Raw genomic sequence first — 27519 nt, 5'->3', positions numbered from 1 at the left:
TCAAAATCAGCAGTTTTTCATCAGGAAAATTTAACCTCCACTTACAGAGAGAGCTTTTATGGTGGAGAAAACTCCTACCAATGAACCTTTCCTTATGCCACAGTTAACTTAATAAAATATCTTAATTTAATTGAGATGGGGCGTTATTTCAGCATTTTAACCTTATAAGCCTTATTTATTTATTTATTTATTTATTTATTTAACATATTTTTATACCCCCCAGAACTTATGTCTCTGCGTCTCTTAGTGATAAAATCTAAATGTTCAGCTCCATCTGCCTCAAAGTTTGGAGGCATCAGCTAGGGGATACCACCCTTTCGGATCTAGTGCAGTAAGTGGCTAAAATACAGCAGTTTAAAAATTGTCCCTTAAACCCTAGAAAACAAGTGTTGGCTGCTATGGCTCTTCATTGGTGCTGCAATCCCAATGAATCTGTAGCATCCTCCTGGTGCTGCTTCCACCGTGGCCATCTCTGGTGTAGTTCATTACATTCCTGGGTCTGGGAGGGCCTCTTCTACAGGAAGCTGAGCCCATGGGCCTGAGAATTCACCTAGGGACATTGGGAAAGCACATGGGGACATCTGGGAAATGTACTTCCTCCCAGTGCTATTTCCATGGCTCCAGTGTAGTGATGTGAACTTGTGAGGAAATGCAAGGAGGTGGCAATGGGTTGTGGAAGAGAACTCAAGCTAGGATTGATGCTTATGAGGAAGCACAAGTTGGTGGCAAGGTAATGAGTGCTTTCAAGCTATATGAGGCAGTGGAGGTGTTGTGGACGGTCATAACCCATCATAACCAGAGGTACCAACTCAGAAGTATGTGAAATATAGGCCCGGAATACAGGCCTGTATCTGATTTCGTTTTATATCAAGAAATGAAATCAAACCTGAACTCTGGCATGTTGTTCCCTGCTCTAAGAAGAGAGGAGGAACCTGGCATTGTGTTGTTAAAATGGGATATGCAAGGGAACAATGGAGCCAGGTCTGAATGCTGAATGCTGCAATCCATATGCTAATACCACTGGCTACCAAGGTGGCTGTGGACGGGTTTACCAGACCTGTTGAGTTCCTCCTTCCATTGTCAGTGATGGCCCTGCAAGGCCCAAGTGATTAATCTCAATTGCTGTCTATAGAAATTCAATATAGCCAAATGTATACAGAGATAATGCTTGTAGACTTTAATTCTCACCTCACTAATGCTACAAGTCTCACACACATGTGTGTTCCTCTAAATATTCTCTTGTTTTCAATTACAAGCAAAACTCTGGATAAAGGTACATAAGAAATAGTGGAATGATTGTCCCACACCAAATGGGACCAATTCCACAATTCCATTACTAACTCTGAATTTTTCACACCTTCTGGGGACCAGACTGCCAAGATGTAATTTGCAGCATCTTAAGATGCAGATTTCCCCACCCCTCCCTTCCTGAGCACACGCAGTTTACAGAGATGAAATCCAAAGATATCTCTGGACTAGCTGATATCCTGAATAATTAAGATTTTGTTGAGAAGGTGGCAGGAAGTTGACACCTTTTTGGACATACAGGAAAAGAGGAGATTTTTGAATAGATCCTGTTCAAGGATTAAAGAGAAAATCACTATAAGATGAGGCTTTTGAGACAGAGTTCAGCAGTTCTGTGCCTATGGGCATTCTGCTCACACGTTAGTATTCTTGTGCCTACAACAAGATTTGCTCACACACTTTCCCAGAGTTTGCTGCACAGCCGCAGGGGCTAAGCAGGAACTCTCCCCGTGCTCAGAGGCTATGACTCTCACTGCGCAGTGAGAAGTCAAGCCTCCCCAGCCATGGAGCTCTCAGCTATAATCTGAAACAACTGCACAACTCCTGTCTCCGCCAGCGCCTCACTGCTTCAGCTGAAGTGATTCATCTCTCTCCAGCCTCCAGCCTCGGATCCTGGTAATATGCTACAAGCTTTGGGAATTCCCTTCATCTTTTCCCCTTCTCCTGCTCCCTTCCCCTCGTCCCCTTACTAATTTCTGATCCCCCAAAAACCATACCAGCCCTGAGCCTTCCTTCTTCCCTCCCCCCTTTTTCCGCCTGTATCTAAACTGTACTAGGCTCTAGGAAGATTTAATTGCACGCACATAAGCTAATTAGGCACACTGGGTGGAAAATATTGGTGCTGGCTAGATGTTCTGTTTTAATACTGTTAGCAATTCTGCTTTGCTAGGTTGTTGTTAAGCCTTTTATGTTCAATAAAGCCCATTGAACCCTTTCAGGAGTGATTTGATCTCCTTTCCTCGTGCGCCCAGATCACACACGGGTCACCATATAAAGAACTTGATGACATTGTGGGCCAGACCTAATTTTGTATACTAGCTAATGAGCATATTTGGTGTATAAATCAGGCCTGGTCTGTAACAGAGGCAGGGTGGCAAATGGATTTGTGAAGTATAGCAGCCATGCACGTATAGCAGCCATGAAGTGGCAGTTGTACTTACCAGGGAATGCAAGCCGAGGTGAGATGACCAGGGCTTTACAGTGGCATATAAGGTAGTGGCAGACTGCCTTTGAACACAAAAGTTTTGCCTTAAAGGAACGCTGCTTAAGAATGGGAAGGCTCCACTTAAGCAGCATGGGTCAGCTCTTCTCCATAGTGTCTAATCCAATTTTCCTTTTTAGAATGCCTGGAAATTCAGTAATCCAAAAACCTTCAGTTTAAGATGAGATTTAAGAAGTTTTACATTTTCACTCATGTTCTAAAAAGAATAGAAATTGCAAGTTGAGGTGCCCATCTTAATTTCTGTGCCATATAAGCTGTAAAGACTGTACAGTGGTATATGATGATGGCTTTAGAAATGAGGCTCCATGCACCTACACATTGCCTTGATCAGAGATGCATTAGGCAGAAATTCAGCAGGGCATCTCTAGGAAGTGATTAGGGAAGCTGCACCTGTTAAATGTCTGCCTGGATGCATCCCTCCCCAGCTCAGTCTCCAACTGAAAGACCAAGGCAAAGTGTGGGAGCATGGAGCCTCATTTCTAAAGCCACCATCATATACTGGACTGTACGAAGTCTTTACAGCTTATATATGTTAAATAAATATATGATGTGGAAGTTAAGATGGACACCTTAATAGTCATGTGCACGGACCGGTTCGGAGGCCATTCTAAAGGCCTCCAGACCGGTCCGGACACGGGGTGGTTTTGGTTTGGGTGGGGGGTTCCAAAAAGAATAGGGGGGGGGGCTTTACTCACCCCCTCAAGAATTCTGACGTATTTATTCAAGTAAGCGGGCGGCATACCTGCCCACTGCCCGCTTCATTCCCGCTCCTCCGGCGGCGCGCGGCTCAGCTTCCTCCTCCTGTTTCAAATCGGGCAGCAGGGTAGCTCCCAGTCCCTGCCGCCCGGCTCTTCAATCCCCCCCGTCTCGGCTGGCGGCCGCCCCCTGAGGAGACCCAAGACCCCTGCCGCCCCTTCCCTTCCCATCCCATCCCATCCCATCCCATCCACAGGCGGTCGGCAGGAGAGCTCTCCTGCCGACCCCGTCCCCTTCCCCGGCTCGGCTCCAAATGGCTTCTAGGAAGCCTTTTGCACAGGCGCGCAAAAGGCTTCCTAGAAGCCATTTGCAGCCAAGCCGGGGAAGGGGACGGGGTCGGCAGGAGAGCTCTCCTGCCGACCGCCTGTGGATGGGATGGGATGGGAAGGGAAGGGGCGGCAGGGGTCTTGGGTCTCCTCAGGGGGCGGCTGCCAGCCGAGACGGGGGGATTGAAGAGCCGGGCGGCAGGGACTGGGAGCTACCCTGTTGCCCGATTTGAAACAGGAGGAGGAAGCCGAGCCGCGCGCCGCCGGAGGAGCGGGAATGAAGCGGGCGGCGGGCAGGTATGCCGCCCGCTTACTTGAATAAATACGTCAGAATTCTTGAGGGGGTGAGTAAAGCCCCCCCTATTCTTTTTGGAACCCCCCACCCAGTGCCGGACCGCATCTCCGCGGTTCCATGCACACCCCTACACCTTAACTTGCAATTTCCTTTCTTTTTAGAACATGAGTGAAAATGTAAAGCATCTTAACTTAACTCTTATCTTAAACAGAAGGTTTTTGGATTACTGAATAAGCATTTACCTAGTGCTGAATGAATACAGTGTATGTGTTCAGTGTAATCATGGCCAGCCCGCACACTAGGCAAACTAAATGGTCACCTAGGGTGCCAAGTGGGGAGAGGCACTGATAACTTGAGTCATGTGCCACCCACACAGTTCCCCCCCCCCCGCCCTCGTGGGCAGACAGAACTCCTTTCATCTGAGCAGGTGGGCAGGCCGCCAAGCAGGCTCTCCCCATCCCTGTCTCCTGCCTGGCCACCCACTTGCTTCCCTTGCCACCTCCATCTGCCGCTCCTGCTGCTGGCTTCTCCTGGGCAGCTGGCCTGCCATAGCACGTTATAACCACTTTGCTGCATCGTGCAACAATGCCATTATAATGCATCGTGGCAGGCCAGCTACCCAGAAACAGCTGGCAGTGGCAGGGGTGGCACCCAGAGACATCAGAGTGGCAAAGAGAGGCAGTGGGAGGGTGACAGGCATGGCCTGCCTGCTCGACGGGAGGCGCCCGCACAGGCCAAGGAAGCAGGGGCACTAAAATTAGGCTTCTTCTGGGGTGCCAGATATCCTTGGGCCACCCCGAATGTAATCATTTGATGGTTTCATATGTGCGAAAATAGTCACCTAGAACCATCCTCTGAATCATTCCATCAAGTGTTGAGGAGAATTTTAACAGATGCCTCCATCACCATTAAAATTTGGGGACCAGAGGGAGCCATACAGTTCTCCTCATCTCTTGGCAGGGCAGTGCAGAAAACCCAAACAGGTAATCAGAGTATCTTCAGGTGAGTCATTACATTAATTCTAAGAAGATTGTTTTTTTAAAAAAACTGCAGATCAGATGTGAGTGCGTGCTATAAAAAGTTAGGTAGTTTGAACAGCAAGTTGTATAGAATACTGTTAGGAACAGTGGTGGTGGTTTGTCAGAAAACGCAGCAATGCAAATAATTCTAATTATTTCTGGTCTCACTGACAGGAATATTAAGGACATCATCAATGCATTTGATCTGGAAGAGCAAAGTGTCACAAGGGGCAATTATACTATTTGGGTTGAGGCCTTAATCAGAGCATCGCCAGAGAAAATGGCTGACCTCGCACTGAAAAATTGTGACTTGCACGAATTCTTTGACCAGGTATTATACTAACATTATATTAACAAAATGACTGAAGAATGGCTTTGATTGACTCTGTTGCTACCAAGCGCTTCTCCTACCCCTGATCTTGGTAGTCTGGTTTGCAGGATCTACTTTTTTCAACTAGAATCCTAAGGTCTAGAACTACCAAGGTCCTTGGTAGACAAATTGTTTTTAAATGACCTGGACCATTCAAACATGTAATCCTCCTCCTGAAACTTCATTTCCTGAAGTTATTTTCCTCTTTCGGCACTCCTGTAGCACCTGAGAAATAAATATTCTTCCATATAATATTTGCAAAGGCTATGTATGTTGAGTATACCTTGATGCTCTGTTCTCAAGACTAGCTCTGCCCTTTTCCAGTAGTGGATCTACAATTGTTCAAACATGTGCAATGAACACAAGCTGCCACTAGGAAACCTGCCCCCCAATTTCTAACTTAAATAATAATTTCCACATAGGGATCAAAGGAAAACTCAAAAATATTAATACCTCCTGAATGGCTGGTCAGAAAGTCCTGAAATTTCACATGGAGTTTCTACGTGGTGTTAGCATTAAATGTGTAGATGTTCAAGGAGATCAGGCCATCTGTTGATTTTAAATTAATCTTTTAAAGGCTTTTAAAAACCTTTGTAAAAATTCATTGAAAATCAGTGGGTGGACTGATCTATTTCAACGTCCACACATTTAATGTTATCATCGTAGGAACTCCGTGTGAAATTTCAGGACTTTCTGCACAATCATTCCAGAGGTAATAATATTTTGAGTTTGCCATTGATCTCTCCAGGGAAATTATCCTATGGGGCCCATGTTCAATTCTTTCATGCAGACCCCTTTCAGAGCTTGTTATGTCACTGGAACCAGCAGTGCATTTTTGAATGAAAGGCTGCAGCAGAGTTCAGTTGTGGAACTGAAATCCTTGGTTCTGAGCTGGATGTGTGCTTACAGAGCAACCTGTTCCTTAATTTGAAGTGTGTCTGCTCTCACCCCCAACCCCCCTTTTCACTGGGCTCCAGTTAGTGGACCTTGGGGTTCCGGTTGAAAAAATATTGATCCTGCAAGCAACAAGGCTGCCCAGACTCTGCTGTAGTGGCCTTATTCTACACTGGACTGTGTGCAATTCCTTAAGTCAAGCTGCATTTCAAAACAGAGAGGGGTCACCTGGGGATCCTGCCTGCTTGCGAATGAAGCTCTCCAAGGCTCATTCTTAATGCCAGATGTGGGATAACTAGTTGGGTATATGCTACAGAATGTACTCTGCATATGCTCAGAGGCACTGTTGCTTTGTTCCAGGGCTGAACCTTATTGCCATTGAAAGCAAGTGCGGAGGCTAATTATTATTGGGAAGTCCTAGCTGATATTAAGCTTTGTAGGTGGGGAAAAGGGCAGAGGAAGGATGCTTTAGGTCCCAGTTCTGTTCATAGGAAGTCAGCCTCTTTCCACTCCAAATTTGTGATATCATGGGCTTGTGACGATCTCAACTGTGCAGGTGCGCCTTGCAGCTGGAAAAAGATGCTGGCCCGAACAGCCAGGCCCAGCATTGCTCCCGTCCCTGCCGGGGGAGAAGGGCCCTCCGCTCCCCACTACCCTTCGGCCATGGTAATGTTTTTTTTAAAACAGAGGTTTGGCGGGGCAGGCGCAGGGTGACCTCCAGAGGCTCCCGGCTCCGGCCATTTGGAGGCCCTCTTGGACCTTGGAGGACCGGACTGGGTCCCCAAGGTCTGGGGGTTAAAGTGCCTCTGGGTCTATGTATGTTTACTCAGAAGTAAATAAGAAGAAGTAAGGAGCTTACTCCCAAAGAAGTGTACCTAAGAGTGCAACCTGAACAGCGTTCAAAGTGTAACTACTCACTTCTTGTAAAAAGGCTTTTGAACTATGGACTGTTGAATTCAATGGCCTTTCTCTCTCCCTGCTGCCCTTTCAAGGAAAATTGGTGTGGCTGTGCAGGACATGGGAAAGCGCCTTGTGTAGAGGGAGATGGAAGAAAGGAAACGAGGTGTTAGAGACAGGGACTGGTACAAAGAGAAAAAGTTTAAAACAATCATTTGCAAGAGCACATGGCGAAGAAAGAAGCAGGTCAGATGAGGCCTCTGGGAAGGTTTCTCTCATGAGTGCCACATGAAATCAGGTAGTTCCCAGCACAAATGTTGTTCTGTAAGGCTTTCCCCTTATATAAAATGATAACAGTTGTCTTGTGCTTCTGCTGGGCCACTGTGTGAAACAGGATGCTGGACTAGATAGACCTTGGGCCTGATCCAGCAGGGCTGTTCTTATGGGTCACCACCAGTTGCTGCTTTTGATAGCTTGTGACGAGGACTAGGTGTGTAGGTATTGGTGGTAAAGAGACTTTATCACACGTTATGTTGAAATAAGTATTAACGTTTCTGTTTTCAAGTGTGACACAAGATTTCAGGGTATTCTTGCTCAACTTGGTTACAGTACTTAGATTTCTTATGGATGATATCTTCAGTTGATGCTACAGATGATGACTTCAAATGGAGGATTTATTTTACTCAAGATATTCCAGGCAACAGCAGCAAAAGATACTTGCTGCCTGCCACCCTACAGCATGAGGGGTTTAGAGGAAAAGTCCCCTTTAAAAAATTGGCACTGCAAATTTAGCACCTGCAGCACGGCAAAAAGAAAAGGAGGAGGAGCCCAACTTCAATTCTTGAACATGGGCCTCTTCAGGGCTTGGTATGCCCCTGCCCTTTCTATTATCTCCCCTTCCTGTTCGGCCATTTTGCTGTGCTGTTATTGGCTAGCATGAGCAAAGCACTAGCCAATGAAAAACACTTTACTCCTAGGAAAGGACCCTTCAGCTCCTCAGTGTTCCTAAACCATTGCATTTGAGGCAATTAAAGCACACGTTCACATTCAACCTGCTTTTGCAGACATCCCAGTCAGTCACTTTCTATTCGACCTCTCCCCCTCTCATTTATTATTATTTATATACCACTTTTCAATGAAAAAGTTCTCAAAGTAGTTTACATAGAAAAAGAGTAACAATAAGATGGTTCCCTGTTCCCAAAGGGCTCACGATCTGAAAAGAAACACAAGATAGGCACCAGCAACAGCCACTGGAGCGATGCGGTGCTGAGGTTGAACAGGGGCAGTAGTTGCAGTCTTTTCCTGCTAAATTCAAGGGAGCTTTGAAATGTGACTTTTTGTCCAGTTGGCAGGGATTTCACTCTCTGCTAGCTCTTATCAGCTCATTCACTCCCTGCCAGCTTTTACAATTGAGAACCTGTCATCAGTAAGAGTATGTCTTCCTCTGGATGATCTCTGAGCTAGATTTTATGTCCACTTAATGTACTAATATTGAACAATCAAGATTGTCTCTCAGAATTATATTGATTTTTAAAGGCCATCTCAACCTGGCTGATTTTATAATGGTCTGTTATATCTGTGAATTCTGCAGAGTGCTTCTGGAGCTGGCTTGGCCTTTATGGTGTTCACGGAAGCTGTTGTGCAGATGCCTGGATCACAGGCTTGGGCACTCTTGTTTTTTATCATGCTGTTCACACTGGGTCTGTCCTCCATGTTTGGAAACATTCAGAGTATCTTGACTCCTCTCTTAGAGTTTCCCATTGTGGCTAAATCCATGCCCAAGGAGGCTGTGTCTGGTATGTATATTTTCCCAAAATGTTCCTTTATTTCTTTGTTGAATTAACAGACATGCACACGCACTTTGGTCCCATGTGCCTATTAATGAAACGTGCACACAGTTGTGCAAGAGTGCTCTTGACACAAGAATTGTGCAAATGTAGTTGTACAATGGACAGCCGTGGTTTCCAATGGTCATCCATTGTACAGCGGCATTTGCCCAATTCCTGTGTCAAAAACTCTCTTGAGTAACTGTGTGCACATTTTGTTAAAAGGCACAGGGAACATTGTGCAGTATGTCAGCCACTATTATTTCACATTTCTAGAGTGTTTTTAGTGTGTTCAGGATGTTTCATATACATCATTTCAACAATTCCTATAACTTTTTAATGTAGGTCATTATTATCAGTATTCACTTGGATGGCTTTAAAAGAGGCTTAGACAAATTCACGGAGGAAAAGTCTATCAATGGATACTAGTCTGGTGGCTATAGGCCACCTCCAGCCACAGAGGCACGATGCCTCTCAATACCAGTTGAAGGGGAGCAACAGCAAGAGAGAAGGCATGCCCTCTCTTGCCTGTGGGCTTCTCAGAGGCATCTGGTGGGCCACTTTGTGAAACAAAATGCTGGACTAAATAGGCCTTAGGTCTGATCCAGCAGAGCTGTTCTTAGGTACTTATCTGCACATTGAAGATAGGACTGAGCTAGAGATACAGGTCATCTAGTGAGTTCATGACCTGAGGCAAGCTTTGAACTGGGGACATCTTAGCTCACAGTTCACAATTGTAACCACTACACTATACCAACGTGTTGTCAACTTGCTTCTAGATAATTCAGGAGTTCTACAGTTCAGGTGCTGCAAACATGTTCAATTGTTTCATCAGCTCCTTGTTGAGTGAGGTGGTCTCTCAAGACTCCAGCCTTCTATATATCAGAGCCAGAGTTGTGGTTCACTGTGGGAAGGAGTTGGGGAACAGAGAGATGCCCCAGTCCAGAGAGCTTTCTAGTATACATGCATGCAAAAGGCCTTATTCCATAGCATCCCTGTCTCTTGTACCATAGTGCAAGAAGCTCTTGTGAGGTAGCATGGGGCAATCCATTAAAACATAGAGGCTGACATATCGAGTAAGCATGCCCTGGAGCAGTGAGAGAACAGCCCAACAGAACTTCCCAACTAACTGCATCAGTGCAGCAAGGAAGTGGAAATTTTTGACACCTCCCCCTTCCCAAGGAAGCCTCTGTGCCAATTGAAAATATGTCTCTGAGGGTTGCACAGCCTCGGGGTGGAGCCACCATTGGGCGAATGGGTTCAAAGAATCCGGGCCACCACCAATCAGGGGCCGCAAGCGCGGCCCAAGACACACCCTCTGTGTCTGACATCAGATGCAGGGACGTTATTTCGGTCCCAAACGGGGTCTCATGGCCCCATTTGGAACAGAAATCAGCCTGTGCTGTGTTGGCAGCGTGGCCAGAGGGACTCTCTATGCCTTAAAGGCAGGGAGAGCCGCTCCTGGTTGTTGGAAGTGAAGGACTATGCGCTGTCTCTTGTCTCAAAGACAGTGGAGGACAGACTAGTGAGTCAGAGGGCTAGAGGGTCAAGACATTGGTCATCCCTTCTCTACTGCTCTGACACTATCCCTTTGGTATGTAGATTGCTACTCTTAGAGACTAACTTCCTTCCTTCCTTCCAGCCACTTCCTTCATCTTCCCTTCCTTCTACATTGCAACATGGAAGCTCCTCTCCCCTGCACCATGTGTGCAGAGATGCAGAATCCATCTGCATCCAGCTAGATAGATAGATTAGAGATTCTATCTCTTCCACTTTACTATCTAGAATGGAGTTCTATAATAAATACTCCTTATATTGATTTGAAACTATGAACTGGCTCCAAGTTATTTTACTCTCAGCATACATGCATGCCTAACTAAATTATGCTGTGTTGTGCCTCTGTGCACTCTGCTATAATGAAAAAGGGTTTCTCTTACCAAAGAGAATGCCCAACACTGGTCTCGCTGCCAATGCAGCAGGGCCGATTGATCTCCCTCTCAAATGGGGCCACACGGCCCCGTTTAAGAGAGAGTTCAGCCCACGCTGCATTGGCAACGTGGTTGGAATGGGTCTCCCTGCCTTTAAGGTTTGGGAGGGAGACCACGTCCCCCATGTCTGACATGGGGGTGTGGCTGGCTAGCTGGGCCCCTCTGTCTGATGTCAAATGTGGGGGGGGGCCAGGGGGCTGCAGTGGCCGCATACGGGCTGCCACCAGCCTCCCTACTCTGCTCCATGGCCTCCTTGAGGATTGCACAGTCTCCAGAGGACTTCCTGGGAAGGGGAGGGCAACAAACATTGCCACTTCCCCACTGCACTGGTGCAGTTAGTTGGGATGTTCTGCTAGGCTGCTGTCTTGCTGTACTGGTTCATCCTTGCTCTGTATGTCAACCACTGATGGGGAGAGCTAGAGTTGTGGCTCAATGGACTTTCAGCAGTGTAGGCTGGCCATCAGTTGAAAAGAATTATGTGCAGGGATAACCTGTGTTAGATAAGACAATGTGTGCCATAAAGTTATTTTTTAATATTGGTGTTATAATTACGTATGCCACCCTGTGATTTTAAACTGAAGGGCAACATATGAATAAAATGATGTTATGGGAGGGATGGGAGGAGAGCTGGTCAAGCATGAATTGTCCCCTTTACTAAGCAGGGTCTGCCCTGGTTTGCAGTTGAATGGAGACTACCTGTACATGTTCGAGCACTGTAAGTTAGTCCCCTCAGGGGGTGGGGCTGCTCTGGGGAAAGCAACTGCATGCTTGCATGCAGAAGGTTCCAATTTCCCTCTTTGGCATCTCTCCAAGATAGGGCTGAGAGAGAGACTCTTGCCTGCAACCTTGGAGAAGCTGCTTCAAGTATGTAGATAATATTGGGCTAGATGGACCAATGATCTGACTTGGAATAAGGCAGCTTCCTGGGTTCCTGTGATGGGTAGGGTGCCACTCTCCAATTTGTGCTCTTACCCCACACATGGTGGGAGCTAAAAGTGCCAGGTTGTCTTTTCTTTCTTCTGCTTCTTGGTTTGAGAATAGCCATGTTGTGTATTCCAGAGGCATAGCTGTGTTAATCTGTTACACTGTTCTTCATGTCCTAGTAACCTCCAGGTTAAACGACTGTAATGCGCATTGTGGGATAATCCATGGAAGCGGATGTTGCAATAAATCTGTTTGGTCTTTAAGATGCCATATGCATATGTATACTGGTTGTGTGCTATGTGCTGCCTTCTCTGCCTGCCCCGCCCTGCCTTCTTTTAAGAGTCAGGCTTACTGGGTGTGGTCTACCTCCTCCCATTGCAATCAGTGGCAAAACTCCAAGGCAGTGAAGAGGGTGGCCAGCCTGGAGCAAGGGGTACTGGTGCCATCTGCAAGACCCGTCAGGTGGTGGGACTGAGGGATTTGCAACTAGGCAACAAGCGAGAGATGTCTTGGGACGAAATATTAACACCTATTGCTAATTTCTCATTTATTTCATTAACAGAAGAATAATCTCTGCCTTCTCTAGGTATCATATGCCTGTTCTGCTTTTTGATGGGTCTGTGTTTTACCCTGAGATCAGGGAGCTACTGGCTCGAGGTATTCGACAGCTATGCGGGGTCCTTGCCTTTGTTAATCATTGCATTCTTTGAAGTGGTTGGTGTTGCATATGTTTACGGAATTAAAAGGTAACCTGGCTCTTTCATGCATATGACTGACTAAGCCTTTAAGTATTAGATCTGGCATCATCATCATCTAATGCTTTAATATGTCCATTGCTCTTTATTTTCCATCTTTCAGTAATCCTTAAAACAGGGCTGCTCAACTTGGGCCCTCCTGAAGATGTTGGACTACAACTCCCATAATCCCCAACTATTGATCACTGTGGCGGGGGCTGATGGGCAACAACAGCTGGAGGGCCAAAGCTGTGCAGCCGTTCCTTAAAATAATTGTATAAGAAAGGTCAGCGTTCTAATCCCCATATGGCAGATGGAGAGGGGGGCTAAGAGAACCTCTTTGTGGAGGTGAGGTTTAAACTGGGGGCCTCCAGCTCAGTCTCTTAGTCACGTCATCAGACTGGCATGATTGGCCAAGCTGGCCTACCATAGCAGGGGTGTGGGATATGTACTAAGAGTGTCTCTGGCTGCCATGGGATGAGATGTTTGAATCCAAAGGAAGGATTCCAAATCTGGGTGCCTAATTTTAATATTATGTAAATTGGTTTGAAAATAATTTCTGAGCAGAATAGTGACTGCACGTTTTGCTCCATAAGTGGAAAATCAGACATCACCAAGACCTGGCAATGGCTTAAGAATGGCAACTTGAAGAAAGAAACAGAGGGTTTAATACTGGCTGCACAAGAACAGGCACTAAGAACAAATGCAATAAGAGCAAAAGTAGAAAAGTCAACCACAAACAGCAAGTTCCGCCTTTGTAAAGAAGCAGATGAAACAGTGGACCACCTAATCAGCTGCTGTAAAAATATAGCACAGACTGACTACAAACAAAGGCATGACAAGGTAGCAGGGATGATACACTGGAACATCTGCAAAAAAAATACAAACTAACTGTAGCCAAAAATTGGTGGGACCATAAAATTGAAAAAGTTGTAGAAAATGAAGATGTAAAAATATAATGGGACTTCCAACTACAAACATACAAACATCTGCCACACAATACACCAGATATAACTGTAGTCGAGAAGAAAGAAAAACAAGTCAAAATAATCGCTATAGCAATACCAGGGGATAGCAGAATAGAAGAAAAAGAAATAGAAAAAAATTACAAAATACAAAGATCTACAAATGGAAATTGAAAGGCTGTGGCAGAAAAAGACCAAAATAATCCCAGTGGTCATTGGCGCCCTGGGTGCAGTTCCAAAAGACCTTGAAGAGCACCTCAACACCATAAGGGCCACAGAAATCACCATCAGCTAATTACAAAAAGCAGCTCTACTGGGAACAGCCTATATTCTGCGACGATATCTATAACAACAACAACAACAACATTGACAATAAAATTCAGCCATCCCAGGTCCTTGGGAAGGACTTGATGTCTGGATAAAACAAACCAGTCAATAACACCTGTCTAAATAAATAATAAAATTCAATTTCTATACCACCCTTCCAAAAATGGCTCAGGGTGGTTTACACAGAGAAATAACAAACAAATAAGATGAAGCCCTGTCCCCAAAGGGCTCACATTCAGGTGAAACCCGAAATTCTGGGAGGTATAGCAACTCTAGATCAATATTGGGTGTAGCACTTGGGGAGGGCATTTAAAGTCCTTTCTCCTCATACCATAGTCCCAATAAAAATTACCCCTCAGGCTGCAGCTAGCTCTAGGAGATACAAGTGGGAGCTTCTCTCCAAAGCCTAACAGCAGCTTGGGGGTGGGAGCAGTTTTCAGTGGGGCCATGGTGTGCCCCCAATATCCCCTCCCCCTTGCTTTGGTTAACAACACACGGTAGTGTCGTGTGTGGTTTGACCCCAAGAGGCAAACCTGTGAAAAGCATGGGCAGAGAAGAGCAGTGTGCATGACCAGCCTGCAGAGCTGCAAAAAGCTGAAGTTGATAGATTTATTATTCATTCATTCATTCATTCATTCATTTAATTTCTATACCGCCCTTCCAAAAATGGCTCAGGGTGGTTCACACAGAGAAATAACAAATAAATATTGAGAGAGCAATCAGATCAGCAGTAGTGGTCCTCTAATCCAGATTGTATTGCGCCCAGGGGTTTTCTGGTAGTGATTAGGGTGCTGGGTTGCCTAGCAATGTTTGATTTATGTGTCATGATGTCCCGAAGGGCGAATGGACCTGGGAAAGTGGCGGCAGAAATCTGAGACCATATTGGGCCAAAGGAAGCCAGGAAAAGGAGGGCTGAAGGAGGGAGGGATCAGAGGACACTGCTAGAATGAAAAATCTGAGAAGGAATGGTGAAAATGCCCTGAAGAAGAACAGTAGAAGTACACATATTGAAGTACACAGCCAAATATCTGGCAACAGGTCTAAGGTTTCTCTAGGCCCAGCTGTCTCTGAAGTGGTGAACCAGTGCCTGTGAAGGGCCACACCTGTCTACAGGGTCGGTTTGTGTGTGTATGTTTACTAGGCTTGTGTCCGAAATGTTTCGGAAGCCATTGTAAAGGCCTCCAAAACGTTTCGGGTGTAGGGGCTGTTTCGGCGCCGGCAGGGGTAGAGCTTTAAGGGCGGGGGGAGAGTGTACTCACCCCCCCGCCACGTTTCCCCCGCCGGCGCTCTCCAAATTTAAAGCCCCTCGGGGCAGCAGTGTTCCTCCCTGCCGCCCCGTTCCCCCCGTCAGCCGGAAGTGGCCGGAAGCCGCGAGCGCGCCCGTCGTGCACGCGCACGACGGGTGCACGCGCACTCGCAACTTCCGGCCACTTCCGGCCGACGGGGGGAACGGGACGGCAGGGAGGAATGCTGCCACCCCGAGTGGCTTTAAATTTGGAGAGCGCCGGCGGGGGAAACGCGGTGGGGGGTGAGTACACTCTCCCCCGCCCTTAAAGCTCTACCCCCGCTGTGCCGAAGATTTTCCGTGCACATCCCTAATGTTTACAAAACAGGGATTCTAGCCCAGACACCTACCAATTTCCTCAGGAAGGTAATTTTTAATATGAAGGAACTTTCAGTCATGTGAGCATTCTCCTGCAGTATGGACAGCCCAGGCATAGGTTAACCATCTCAAAACATCTTGAGACATCGGCTTGAATTTGGAAGCAGTGTTCCTGCTTGATTTTAATCTACACAGAAATGGGTACTGTTCATTTCTGGCATTACTAACTCAATGAGTGAGTTGAAGTTGGAGAATGTGAGCATGAAGAAATGACACTTCCATTTCCTACTTGACTTGCCTTGTCCAGTGAAAAGAACATTCCAACTGACTTTTTAAAAATTACCGTGACAGTCCTGATGATGAGGAACTGAGGGTCAGTTTACACATGCACATGCATCACATCCCTTAACAGCCCTTTACTTTGTCACTTGCATCTGAATGTGCAATACGGATCAGTACATCAGTACTCTCTGTGGTATTCTTGCAAATCACCATTTGTTGTGGTAGACATCAAGTGATTATCATGCATGCATGAGCATGTATAGCAGAGATGCAGGAGTGTGGTTTGACTACATATTTTAACAAGATGCAATGCAAGTGTAAAGGTTCCTAGATCTGGAAGTAACTGTAATTCACTTGGTTCACAGGTTCAATGATGATGTGAAATGGATGATAGGGCGGCGACCAAATTTCTACTGGCAGGTGACATGGCGATTTATCAGCCCTCTGTTAATGCTCACAGTCTTTGTGGCCTACATAGTTTTTCAGACACAGAAGCAACCAGGCTATGGTGCATGGAACCCAAACTATGTAGGTATAGAAGTATTTCATTCCTAGCCTTTATTTTCTGATGTATAGAAATGCCATTTAGTTCTCACCTTGTCTTGCTACTACAACCTCCTCAACCATTTAAAGAACACCACCACCTCCCTCCAGTGCTTAAAAATCAGAATTCTCAGGCCAATAGGCACCCCAGAATGAAAAAAAGAGTGGTTCACTTGGTTAGAGAAGCTATGCAAGTAAGGGTTGGCTAGCTCACTTGCCAAACTGGCTATTGGCTCCAGCAGGCCAGACATTTGTTGTAAGAGAGGCTGCTCTTGAACACCTCCTGTACCAAATGTGACAGCTAAGCTCCTGACTGCTACAGGCGACAGGGATCACATTTCTAAAATGAAGAGTGTAACTGGCTTCTTGTGCCTTTCTAAGTGCCACTGAAGATACTAAGCTAACATCTGGACTAAGAGCTTATAATTCTAGGAGCTACAGGAGCACTTACACAATGTCCCATCTCCCTGTATGAGCACAATTGTGCAACAGCCTTTATTTCATTTATATACTGCCTAACCAAAACAGCTCAGAGTGGTTCACCAAAATAAAATAATAATAGTAGTAATAATAATAATAATAAATTCTCTTAATAATTAAGATAAGAAAAACAAATCTAAGTCTTGCATGGATTGACTACAAGAAAGCCTTCAACTCATTGCCTCACACATGAATATTAAAATGTTTAGAAACAACTGGTGTCAGCAAAAACATTCAGATATTTATTTAAAAAGCAATGAGCATGTGGAGTACACTGTTAACAATCAATGGCGAGACACTTGGACAGGTTAGCATTAGAAGAGGTATTTTCCAAAGGGACTCACTATCCCCTCTGTTGTTTGTAATCGCCATGACTCCACTTGCACAAATACTAAACAAAACAGGCCTCGGATACCAAACATCTAAAACATCAAGTACAATAAACCATCTGCTGTACATGAATGATCTGAAGTTGTATGGAAAGTCCCAGTCAGAAATGGAATCACTGCTAAACACTGTCCATATATTCAGTAGTGATATAGCAATGGAGTTTGGACTAGACAAGTGTGCTGTATTAATAATGAACAGAGGAAAAATAAGAAAAACAGAAGGAATAGAACTGCCCAGTGGAAGCAACATCAAGAACCTGGAAGAGAAAGAACCTTACAAATACTTGGGCATACTCCAGGCTGATAACATTGCACACACTGAAGTTAAAAGAAAAATTGGAAGTGAATACATCAGGAGAGTTAGAAAAATCCTCAAGTCCAAACTCAATGGCCGGAACAACATGCAAGCCATAAACACCTGGGCTATACCTGTTATCAGATACACTGCAGGAATAATAGACTGGACCCAGGCAGAGCTAGAGACGCTAGATCGTAAGACCAGGAAAATAATGACCATCAATCATGCTCTGCACCCTCGCAGTGATGTAGATAGGCTATACCTCCCTCGCAGCTCAGGTGGAAGAGGAATGCTGCAAGTCCATCAAACAGTAGAGGTGGAGAAAAGAGGCCTTGAAGAATATATCAAGGACAGTGAAGAAGATGCACTTCAAATGGTCAATAACGCGAAACTATTCAACACCAATGAAAGAAAGCAGGCCTACAAGAAAGAACAAGAACCGAGCAGAAAAATGGAAGAATAAGCCACTGTATGGTCAATATTTGCACAATATAAGTGGAAAATCAGACATCACCAAGACCTGGCAATGGCTTAAGAATGGCAACTTGAAGAAAGAAACAGAGGGTTTAATACTGGCTGCACAAGAACAGGCACTAAGAACAAATGCAATAAGAGCAAAAGTAGAAAAATCCACCACAAACAGCAAGAGCCACCTTTGTAACGAAGCAGATGAAACAGTGGACCACCTAATCAGCTGTTGTAAAAAGATCGCACAGACTGACTACAAACAAAGGCATGACAAGGTAGCAGGGATGATACACTGGAACATCTGCAAAAAATACAAGCTACCTGTAGCCAAAAATTGGTGGGACCATAAAATTGAAAGAGTTGAAGAAAATGAAGATGTAAAAATATTATGGGACTTCCGACTACAAACAGACAAACATCTGCCACACAATACACCAGGTATAACTGTAGTCGAGAAGAAAGAAAAAGAAGTCAGAATAATTGACATAGCAATACCAGGGGATAGCAGAATAGAAAAAATAACAAAATACAGAGATCTACAAATTGAAATTGAAAGGCTGTAGCAGAAGACGACCCAAATCATCCCAGTGGTAACTGGCGCCCTAGGTGCAATTCCAAAACAACTTGAAGAGCACCTCAACACCATAGGGGCCACAGAAATCACCATCAGCCAATTACAAAAAGCAACTTTACTGGAAACAGCCTATATTCTGCAACAATATCTATAATAATAACAGCAATAATATAGATAATAAAATTCAGCCATCCCAGGTCCTTGGGAAGGACTTGATGTCTGGATAAAACAAACCAGTCAATAACACCTGTCTGACTGTCTAAATAAATAAAAATAACACAAAACTACAAAAAAAACCCCATTTAAATATTATTATTAAAACCCAAACTTTCCCCCCTTGTTTTTTAAAGGTCTTTGTGGCTCTCTTGAACACATCTAGGGATGATAAACCTATTATTCCTACAGGGAGTGCAATCCGCTCCCCTCGCTCTGAAAGGGCTCTGCAATACTGGAAACACATCACTGACCTCAGTGACATGTTTCCAGTGTTGCTTAGCCCTTCTGGAGTGTGGGAAAGATGCTGAACTCTTAAGGACTTGGAGCAACAGTGCACACAGAGGGGGCCTGGGGGAGTCGTGAGAAGGTTCCTGGCACTTACCCACAAACCTTAGGCAGGATGTCAGCCATTGTATTTTTACTGCAGTTTCCCCCCCTAAAATTATGACCTTTTTACATTTAAAATTTAAATGGAATTTTTTCAGAATGCTTATAGCTGCTGCTGTTGTGCTATTTTTTTAATAGGTTTGAAATATGAATTTAAATAGCTATTGTTAGTTTGTTTTTTAATGCCAACCCTCTGTATGCTTCCTTGAACAATTCTGGAGAAGCTGGATACAAATATATGAAACTTGTGACCTAGCAAGCCAGATGTTGCTCACCAGCCATGGCTTTTGACCTGGCAGAAGCTCGATGGTGCCTGTTTTTTGCAGTCCAGGGCATGCAGCAGGAGAAGATCTTTTATTGAACCCTATGGGGCTGGTGGACTGCATTAATCTTGAGGGTCACAAATTGTGCAAGCCTGCTGTACATGCAGTGGTTTACTGTGTGCCCTGCCTAAACAGGGCATCATGTATAACCCACAAGTATCCATGCACGCTTGGACACTTTCCAGCAGCTCCTCAAACTATCAGCCTTCTACTGCTCATTAAAAAGAGCTAAACCATACTAAAACCTAGAAAGAGGATGATTTTGCTTAAAACAAATTAGTTTACAGTAAATGCAATGAACAGAGCTCTCCATGTAGCGTTCATTGGATGATGTGGTTTTTCCTACAGGAAGATTTTCCAGCAAAAGAGCAGAAAGTGTATCCAAACTGGGTCTTGGACATCTGTGTCTTATTGTCAACCCTACCATGGATATTCATCCCTATAGTAGCTATTTACCATCTTGTAAGAAACAGCTTGAGGAGGAAGGAGAAGCAAATGCTACACCCTTGTGACAGCACTGTAGGCAACTGATCTTGCTTTGTCTGAAGAATCAAGTCATGGCATTCTTTTTATTTTCATCACCATTCCCTCACCCCTTTCAAACACAGTGGGTTATACACAAAGATTGCGCTCCATCCACAGAAGGATCCCTTCTGTAAATGGAACCTTTCCTTCCAATCAAGGAGCAAAATCTTCATTTGCAACCCAGTATTTCCAGTTTTAAGGTAACTGATTACAACTAAGATACAACAAGGAAGGCATTTATATGGCACTTTGCATGTTCTCATAATCCTTACCTAGCCTTGTAAAGTCGGTCGATATTATTCTCCATATATTGCAGATGGGCAGCTGAGATTGATGGGAAGTGACTTGTCTAAGATCACCTAGCTCATGATAGAAGTGAGATTTGGACAAGGGACTTCCCAATATCAAGCTCAGTTTCAGTCAAGCTCTTATAGATAAGTAGAACTGTGATTGGTCTGAAGTAACACTGAGGTAGCAAAGTATGGATTATCTACTTGCAAGAACTTTTGCTGAGATTTTGCCAATAATTATGATTCCCTTTATGTCAACTAATACATGATAGTTATTCCTAGAAATCAACACAGAACACCACAGAGCAGAAAGGCACTTTTATTATTGATGGATAAACATCTAATCTTAAGTCACCTTTTCTATTATTCAGACCACCAAAACAGCATAGACAAATTATCACTGAGAATAATACAATAACCTGAATTGTTAATCTTCTTTCCCAAGAAGGACTCAGCCAGGTTTAATAGAAACTACATGGGTCCAACACTGATTATTATAAAAGTAAATACAGCACTGAATACTCAAATACAGGCAGGGCCACAGTGACATTTTAAAGACAACTTATAGCAGGTTTGAAGGACAGAACACAGAAACCTGCAACCATAAATAATGTTTTAGATATATTTCTAGGACAGAGAGCACAGCATTGCTGGATTGTAGAAAAATAGGCTTTTTTTTTTTTAACTGTTTAGAATACACACACTCCACATCTGTTAAACCAAAAATTTTTAAGGCCCTTTGCGTGTTAATAAAATAGTGTCAAATAAACATGACTTTGGACTCAACAGCTAACCATCTTCCTTCCATTAAGAGCTACTGGTCAGAAGGCACCAAACTATCACGGTTCTCTTGCTCTAAGATACAATGTCTGATCTATCAGTATTCATGGTATGTAACAGGTCTGTAGCTTCCCATCATTTATGTGAATGAAGACAGGGTTTCATCACTGACTTGACGCAAAGAGTATTCAAAGAAGTCCACTACATTCTCAGCTATTTTGTAAAGAAAATCTGAACACAGGTATGCAGCTATTTTAGGAAACTTTAAAGTGGAAGGTGAGCCTCAAGCAGTGCACATCTATAAGCAGTTAATCCAGGATTACTTTGAAGTCTTCATACAGTGATGGTGCCGTCACTTGCTTTAAGAGCTGCATAGTTGCTTCTGGAATTTTCCGCAGCAACTGTATTTTACCTGTGAAGATGGAGAAATCAATCACAGTTCAGCTGAACAAATCAAGAACAATCCTGCCAGAGTACTAAGCGCTTGGCTTGAGACAAAAACGGAGCCAAACACACTGGGAGAGTGCTCTCTGATTGCAAACCCAATTAGCATGCCCAAATAGTACGATCTGAGCTTGATACCAGGTGTATGGCATGGTAACAAAGAGAGAACACTGAGAGAGACCCATCACAACTGAAACAGAGTTTGTATCATCTGCCTCTCTCTTCTGTTAGCATCTGGCAACATTTCTTCTTTAAAATGCAAATTTCACTGGGCTTTCTTTTGGGAAATAACATTTCCTGAAGAAAGTAAGGGGATGTGGCTCAGCACCTCAACCAATTACCCTTTGAAATGACCTGCCATACCTCTTCTGCCTCTAGGGCAGCAACAAGGTAGGCCAGGTGGAACCTTTCAAGGGGACAGATTTGGCCACGAGCTTCTAGTTAAAAACTGCTTTGCCGGATTAGAACAAGGGCAAGCTAGTTTAGCATTCTTTTGCCAATAATGGTCAGCTGATACCTCTGGAAGCTCACAAGCCAAGCAAAAGAAGTTATGGCCGCCTCCACTTTGTCCCCAACACCTGCAATTTAAAGTGTATTCCCTGAAGTCCCATGTAACCATTATGGCTAATAGCAACAGTGCCCAAGCATCATTTTTGAGCCCAGAATAAACCTGTAAGTGGGGTAAGCTTCCCCATCACGCAAGGCAGAACCTGCAAGAACTGATGGGTGTCACAAGCTTTAGGCCCCTTTGTTTAAGTTCTACATATCTGAATGCCTGATTTGTATTTATAATCAAACATGGGTAGAAAATGTAAGTATGAATTATATGCAGGATTAATGCTCTTTGGACAGTCTTCCCTCAGATCGAGTGGCACTTCCCACAAGACCTGTGGTCCCCAGGGGGCAAATTCATTGGGCCTGGGTACTGGGGACTAGAAACCCTGTATTAGCAGTCCTGGCAAACATTCCTGTTATCACAGTGTCTCTGATTACCACAATACATGTTCCTCCTCCAGCTATGCCACACCCTCCAGCCCCTACCAATGGACAGGAAATGCCAGCAGGAATTATCTGGGACTTTTAGTTCTTGAGATAAGTGTGTCTCCTAGTAAGATATGTTATCTGTCTCTCAGACTACAAGTCCTCAATTTTCCTGTAAAAGCTGTATTACACATGGTGTTCCAAAGGGCTTCAGTCAGCCAGTTCACTGTTCAGACTGTTGCCAGTTTGGTTCCTGCCAATCCTACAAGATCTGCAGTTGAAACTCCAGAGTCTGGTTCCAAAATGGTTAAGAGGGCACATAATAGTCTTTACTTTTCAAAGGAAGAATGTGATAGTTCCAATATTTATTTATTTATTATATTTTATATCCCGCTCTTCCTCCAAGGAGCCCTGAGTGGTGTACTACATACTTAACAACCCTGTGAAGTAGGTTAGGCTAAGAGAGAAGTGACTGGCCCAGAGTCAGAGTCACCCAGCTAGTATCATGGCTGAATGGGGATTTGAACTCGGGTCTCCCCAGTCCTAGTCCAGCACTCTAACCACTACACCATGCTGGCTCACCATAGGATTGTCTGTGAGTACAGAGAACGAAGTGTCATTCCTTGGAGTAATTTGCAAGGAAAAGCAGAAACCTTCACCTTAAGGTTTTGCCATTTTGGGAAGGGCGGTATAGGAATCGGATTAATTAATTAATTAATTAATTAAGTTTGGCACTTTATAAAGAAGGTTTGGTATTAGTATCTTTTCAAAGGAATTCTGTTGAGGTTGAGAGCACTCTGAGAAAGGAATGAGAACACTCTTGTAGGCAAGATACATTACGATAATGGAATCTTTTTCTCTCTCTTTTGACATTTGTCATCCTCTGATAACATTGCTAGGATAATGCTATCAAGAAGCAAATTTATTTTAATGTTAAAAACAGTAAGGTTATAAACACACATCTATTAGTAAAGTTAATATATATGAGATACTGACTAAGATTATAAGCAGAACCATTCAGGATCATTTTGAAGAGTTTCAATACATTTGGAGTTTAGCCATCCTCTACATATATGGCAAGATGTATAAATCCATATGCATAAGTATAAATTATACTTTAAAAATACATATGCATAATGTAACTATTGCCTAGAAATTTGCTCCATTATCCAAGCCCTTGATTGACTGTCTATATGCAGATTTTTAAAATGCATTTTAAACTGTAAAGATTATAGGTTTTTAGAAAATTTGCTGTATTAATTTTTGGAACATTATGGATTTAAGGGATGTTGTGTAACATGATTCGATTAATTCTGCAGTTGCATCTCAGGAAAAGCTGCAGCTTGAAATAAATTTAGGCACTTTTGAGATATACAAAAAATTCTTCCAGCACCTAAAGTTTGCATGCACATACACACACACAGCCCTTTTGATTTATCAGTGCTCATCCTCTTGCCCCACCCCTTCCTTTTTGCACTGGGAAGTGTTAAACCTTTTCTTCCCATACATCATGGTACTGATCTGGATCAGACCCTGCTGCAGCTGCTTTTTGCTAGAAAGGAAAAGAAATATGAAAAACTTTTGGTTATAAGCATTCAGCCATTCACACTTAATGCATTCACACGTCACCTAGTCTTAGGTTAGGCACAGCTAACATAAGACATTTTCTGTTCCAAAGTTCCATCTTACTGCTGCACATTTAACTCAAGAAAACTTTTCAGCTATTTTATCTATAGAGGGTCAGTGAAAATAATATATTTTATTTTCTTGTGCGTTATATGTGTAGATTCAGAATCACAAAGAATCGCATAGCTGAAATCTGCCTAAAGGCCACAGTTCAACACCCTTAAGAATCAGTCATATCTTGGGTATATATGACAGACTGGATTTTACTGCAAGAATGATGCTACTGACTGGATAAAATATGCTTTCAAGAAGGAAGGGCAACAGTATTTTAACCAGGCATATTAAACATCTGAATATAAAAATGTACACACCCCTACCACTCCATAATTACCTCTATGAATATTTCAGCTGAGTCAGAATGTTAGACTTCCATCTGTGCCCTCCCCCGCCAAAACAAACATACCCTGATTTCTCAAACACAACCCAGATTCTTATCAACTAATATTTTTGCTTAACAAAACAAATCACAGTAACTAAAATAAGTTATTTAGAAACACATTTGCAGCTTCAATTGGAAGGCAAAATTAGAGAGAAATTAAAATAATCTCATTACAGTTAACCCTCTAATGCACTGAGATTACACTTTACTAGTCTGCTCGGGGGGGGGGGGTGTCTGACCCCAATTAAGCCGAAACTTTAGGAAGGACAAGGTGAGATTTTTGTGACCCTGGTGTAATGGGGAAATATTAATTTTTAAATCAGGGTTAGTGCCTATAGTACATTGCTCCAATCTAGCAAGGCAGATCATGCACAGAAACAGCCTTACATGTGCACAGTAGATGAAGATGTGCTTTGCAATGCACATTAAGGACACACTGAACTAGATAGATAAATCTCCACTTGCTTCAAAAGATGTATTAGCTGGGACCAACTGTTATGTGCAACCAGTTGTCCGTAATGACAGCTGGATCATGGCCCAAGGATAACACTATATGGAGATGGCATTGGGGTCTTTAACAATCATAGTGTTAAATCATCACACTGTACACCAGATGTAAAGGTAAAGTGTGCTGTTGAGTCGGCGTCAACTCCTGGCGACCACAGAGCCCTGTGGTTGTCTTTGGCAGAGTACAGGAGGGGTGTTTATGGAGAAACAAAAGTATCACAGAAGATTGAAGTTGAGTAGTACTTACATTGTTTGAGTGGTGTAAGAAGATACTTATAAATAACCCGGTGATTTGTCATTTTAATACTGAAGGCATGATAGCACAGCCACTGAGTCACTTCATAAGTAAACTGAGTTGAAGTTCCAGCAGGAGAAAAAGCAATCTCTACAAATGAAACAAGTTTTGGAGAAAAGGTTAGATTGAATTTGGGGAGATTCTACAGCTTAGTTGGAGAGACAGGGGCATAGTTAGGGGAGAGGGGGCCCATGTTTGACCCTCTCACCGGTGACCCCTCAGAGTAAGGGAGATAATGAAGAAAATAGGGAGGGGTGGAGCTGAGGCCCCCAGGTTCTTTGAACCCATCCACTCAATTTTAGCTACACCCCTGGGCAGGGGATGTCCTGAACTGCTGTTTGGAGGATGTTCTGTGTTGGATGAGGGCATACAAGTGGAAACACAACCCAGATGAGACTGAAGTGCTCTGGGTTTGTAGAACTGATTATCCAAGTAGTTAGGGCTGTGCAGAATGCCCTGACAGAGGAACATACCCTTGCTAAATGGGCAAAGAGGCACCTTTTTAATGTGGTGATTCTCTTTATTTAGCAGGGGGAGAGTAACTGGCCCTATCCACCCCCAGCACAGTACTTCCAGTGACTGTTGCTGGTGTCTATCTTAGGTTTCTTTTTAGAATGTGAGCCCTTTGGGGACAGGGTTCCATCTTATTTGTTTGTTATTTCTCTGTGTAAACCGCCCTGAACCATTTTTGGAAGGGCACTTTAGAGATTGAAACAACAACAACATTCCACTTCAAAACGTGGCATTTTGAATGTTGCAAGCTTGGAACAGAGTGCAAGAAAGTGGTCCTGCTCCGAGATCAGAACAGAATGACCTCGTTTCAGTCGGAATGTTCTGACCAGCATTTTGGATTCCAAAATGATGGTCCTTCTGGCCTTTGTGAATGCACGGCTGCCATTTGCGTGGTGGTGCTGAGTATGTAAATAGCTGCTGAGCACACACAGAGTCATAAAAACATAAGAACAGCCCTGCTGGATCAGGCCCAAGGGCCATCTAGTCCAGCATCCTGTTTCGCACAGAGGCCCACCAGATGCCTCTGGGGAGCTCACACGCGAGAGGTGAGGACATGTCCTCTCTCCTGCTGTTACTCCCTTGCAACTGGTACTCAGAGGCATCCTGCCTTTGAGGCAGGAGGTGGCCCACAGCCCTCTGACTAGTAGCCATTGATAGACCTCTCCTCCATGAAGTTATCCAAACCCTTCTTAAAGCCATCCCGGTTGTTGGCTATCACCACATCTTGTGGCAGAGAATTCCACGTGGATTATCGAAGTGGAATCCAAAATGGCAGCTGGAATGGTCCAGCGGAATGGGGTTGGATACACCGGTTCATCCAGTTGTTCTAATTGAACATTTTGTGGATTTTGCATTCTGTTCTCAACTCAGAATGGAACACAAAACGTTTCATACACAAATCTATAACTAGTGAGGTAAATCTGGTCTTATATGGGGTCATATTCTCTGAGATACACAGTTTGCAGCTTGGGGGTATTCCTGGACCTAACGCTGTCCTTGGACGCACAGGTGGCAGTGCTGTTTTATCAGCTACAGCTGGGACACCAGCAGTCTTCCCTCTAACAGGGATTCCCAGATGTTGTTGACTACATCTCCCATAATCCCCAAGCAAAAGCCATTGCAACTGGGGATTTCTGGGAGCTGTAGTCAACAACATCTGGGAATCCCTGTTAGAGGGAACACTAGACACCAGCTGTGACCCAACTTGGAAAAGTCAGATCTGACGTCAGTCACTGCAACAGGGGGACTTGCAGCGGTGGGCTCGGTCCAGGAGCCAAAATCACCTAGGTGCACCACTGTTTGTTGGACTGCATTTGCCCATACGAATTTGCCTCAATCAACACTATGTTGATTGAGAAATGGTTTACAAAATATGGGAAAACCAAATAAGGATAGATATGTCAGTTACTGCATAATAATTTTGAGAGGGCAGTTCACACATTCATGATGAAATGTATTTACACTTTGATCCTGATATTTATGTTGCAAGCCTACGTACATGTACATGGAAGCAAACTCTACTGACATTAGGGGACTTACTTTTAAGGCATAGGAATGGGTTGTTGGAGGGAGGGAGGGAGAATGAAGTAAACAGATCCCTGGAAGGCAGAAGGCAACTGCCCGTTACATTTTGTGCTGTGATGCAACAGTCTAATAATATACACACTGCATGTAGTTATTCTAGAACTTGGCTCTTGAGAAGATGCACGGGCTACAATGACAATATGGAAAACATGCAGATGAACATTCTCTGGAAAAGCATTCCAAG

General features: G+C 44.0%; 2 protein-coding genes across 4 annotated transcripts in view; one reads left to right on the top strand and one right to left on the bottom strand.

Annotated features, from left to right (window-relative positions):
- Window positions 1-20952, top strand: part of SLC6A18 (solute carrier family 6 member 18) — a 44661-nt gene extending 23709 nt beyond the window's left edge. The window contains exons 8-12 of one of the 2 annotated variants that reach the window (XM_053248008.1): window positions 5038-5194; window positions 8616-8820; window positions 12349-12508; window positions 16039-16205; window positions 19700-20952. In XM_053248008.1, the coding sequence (XP_053103983.1) occupies window positions 5038-5194; window positions 8616-8820; window positions 12349-12508; window positions 16039-16205; window positions 19700-19863 (853 nt within the window). In that variant the 3' untranslated portion in view covers window positions 19864-20952. The remainder of the gene's footprint in view (window positions 1-5037; window positions 5195-8615; window positions 8821-12348; window positions 12509-16038; window positions 16206-19699) is intronic. The other variant, XM_053248007.1, reaches the window with a different exon arrangement.
- The window catches only part of TERT (telomerase reverse transcriptase), a 45835-nt gene continuing 38785 nt past the window's right edge, over window positions 20470-27519 (bottom strand). For both annotated transcript variants that reach the window (XM_053248005.1, XM_053248006.1), the window contains exons 15-16: window positions 25191-25328; window positions 20470-21358 (exon numbers count right to left, since the gene is read on the bottom strand). In XM_053248005.1, the coding sequence (XP_053103980.1) occupies window positions 21255-21358; window positions 25191-25328 (242 nt within the window). In that variant the 3' untranslated portion in view covers window positions 20470-21254. The remainder of the gene's footprint in view (window positions 21359-25190; window positions 25329-27519) is intronic.

The sequence above is a fragment of the Hemicordylus capensis genome, chromosome 4, assembly GCF_027244095.1.
Source record: "Hemicordylus capensis ecotype Gifberg chromosome 4, rHemCap1.1.pri, whole genome shotgun sequence".
Classification (NCBI taxonomy): Eukaryota; Metazoa; Chordata; class Lepidosauria; order Squamata; family Cordylidae; genus Hemicordylus; species Hemicordylus capensis.
This window is presented reverse-complemented; position numbering and strand designations above follow the sequence as displayed.